The sequence below is a fragment of the Benincasa hispida genome, chromosome 3 (assembly GCF_009727055.1).
Source record: "Benincasa hispida cultivar B227 chromosome 3, ASM972705v1, whole genome shotgun sequence".
NCBI lineage: Eukaryota > Viridiplantae > Streptophyta > Magnoliopsida > Cucurbitales > Cucurbitaceae > Benincasa > Benincasa hispida.
The window spans coordinates 68,466,905-68,469,038 of record NC_052351.1 but is presented as its reverse complement, the minus strand read 5'-3'; the positions used below and the strand labels follow the sequence as shown (position 1 = coordinate 68,469,038).

The 2,134-nt window shown below is 39.8% G+C and overlaps 1 protein-coding gene across 1 annotated transcript; it reads right to left on the bottom strand.

The window, feature by feature from the left end:
- Nucleotides 1–346: 346 nt before the first annotated feature.
- LOC120073687 lies at nucleotides 347–1,066 on the bottom strand. The gene is made up of 2 exons (XM_039026490.1): nucleotides 957–1,066; nucleotides 347–890 (listed from the first exon to the last, which is right to left on the bottom strand). The coding sequence occupies exons 1-2, from the start codon at nucleotides 1,064–1,066 to the stop codon at nucleotides 347–349; spliced, it is 654 nt and encodes a 217-aa protein (XP_038882418.1).
- Between the last annotated feature and the right edge of the window lie 1,068 nt (nucleotides 1,067–2,134).

The window sequence follows — 2,134 nt, the reverse complement described above, 5'->3', positions numbered from 1 at the left end:
TTTCTCAGCCTCGGACATGACAAGACCCTCTTTGACTTTTGTCTGCATTAAGGAACCCAGTAAGATGGTTAGTGTACATTTAACTATCGAACAAATATACTGTGGCTACATAGATTACACTTACATTTTCAGACTAAAAAATGTCCCTCTCGAGTGTTTTGAATGACATCGAGTGGGAGCATGACCACCGTAATATACGAGGAATCGCTACCTTGCTCTTTCGAGTGGCAATGTTTCCTGCTATTGACGAAAGGATCTCGTACGTCCACATCTAAATCCAAAGAACTCAAATTTATAACTATGTTAATGTTAAACCAAAGATAAAGTTAAGTTAAGGAACATCTACCTAGAATGATTGGGGAAATCCACGGAGCGAGTACTTCACAACATAATTTTTATTTCCCCTCACCTTCTCTTTGTATAGATCAACATTTTCTTTAAGTGCGGTCTTCAGGGAGTCGAGTGTCCTCTGCCAAATAATTGTACCCCAATCAAGAGAGTTGTAGTAGTCTATGTCCTCAATATCGTCAAATAGAGTACGATCCATAACATTCTTTTGGTTGGTTTTACCCATCATTGCAACCTCTGTGTAGTATACTAGGGTAATTTTCACTACATCATCATCATTTTCAAATACCAATTCTTTGAATTCTTTTTCAAGCAAATGCAAGTGAAATGCGTCTGAGGCCAACCGACTACCAAAGTACTTGGTAAAAAGTTCGTGTGAGGACTTCTCACTCCGTCCAACTCGCGTAGGAGACCGCCACAAACCAGTGATCAACAAAAATTCGTCCTTTGAAAATGTGACGACCTTTCCTCTGACAAAGAAACTGATTGAGTCCATTCCTGAGTTCTTCACTTCCCTCAATAACATATGGTGGATTAGAGGGCTGTTGAATACAAGTTTAATGTCTAGGAATCGACCAAAAATTGTTCTCTTGAACATCTCTAACTACCTTCCGGTGAGCTTCTGCTTTACAATCTTGTTGGCATTGGCAACATGGGCCAGACAAGTTACTTGCCCAGGAAACCTATCAACTTCACGAATTTTCAAAGATTTCGACATCTTAAATTACTCCTGCATTGTTCAATGAACATTCAGTTAACAGGTCCGTACTAAAAGTCTCGCTAATCTCGCTAGCTTTCGCTATCTCTCAGTAATCTCGCTCATCTCGCTCTAGCACATCTCGCTCTCGCAAAACTCATCCACTAACTTGTCATCTAACTATATCTTCTCCATCCTCAACCAATGCAGAACACATCGAAACCCAAAATAAAAGACAGACGTGAAACCAGTTATGAACGTGACGACCGATCAAACGAGACCAACCTAAACAGACGCAACACAACATGGAAGACAAAAATTAAATTTACTAACCCAGTAGAGAACTTCAATTACGGCAGTAGAGAACTTCGATTACAACAGTGATGGTTTTGAAGAACGAGATAAACGAAACTTGCACGTACAACAATTTGTTTTCCTTAATTTTGAGCGGATTGGGACGACCGTTGAGTTTGAGCACTATAGACTAGAGGGGCATTTTTGTAATCTCATCCCGTGATGATGTAAGCAGAGGGTCAACTGACATTATTTTTTAAAAATTGGTCATTTGACATTTTAGACCCTAAAATTGGGTCATCCGTATAATTTTCCCATGAAAATTTGACCTATATTTAGAAAATCGAAGTGTTTTGACCTTTCGCTTTCATCATCCTAGCGAGAAGTTGCAAAAATAGGATTGAGAGCATGATTTGGCAAACATGAAATTGGACAGAGAGCGCGATTTGAGGAGATGGGATCTCAATTCTTGATTATCGCTGTCAATCCTGGTTTCGCTACTCAAGATCTCATCTCTACGGCAATTGCCCAAATTGAAGCCAAAATCAGTTTCTATTTTCACCTCCCTCTCGTTCACTGCACGAAATCCCAAATCTGTTCATGAAACTTGAAGCTTCAGCCATGGAATCCCAAATGTGTCCAAAACCGTGATTTTCAATTTCGCCATTTGCCATGGAAGCTTCAGCTTCAAGAGGACTAGTGTTCACAGCGTTTCTTCCTAACTTCGTCCTTGTTTGTCAGATTCTCCTTCTTCAACCTTTGGTTTTAGCTTCTCTGATCTATCTTGCTGAAAGT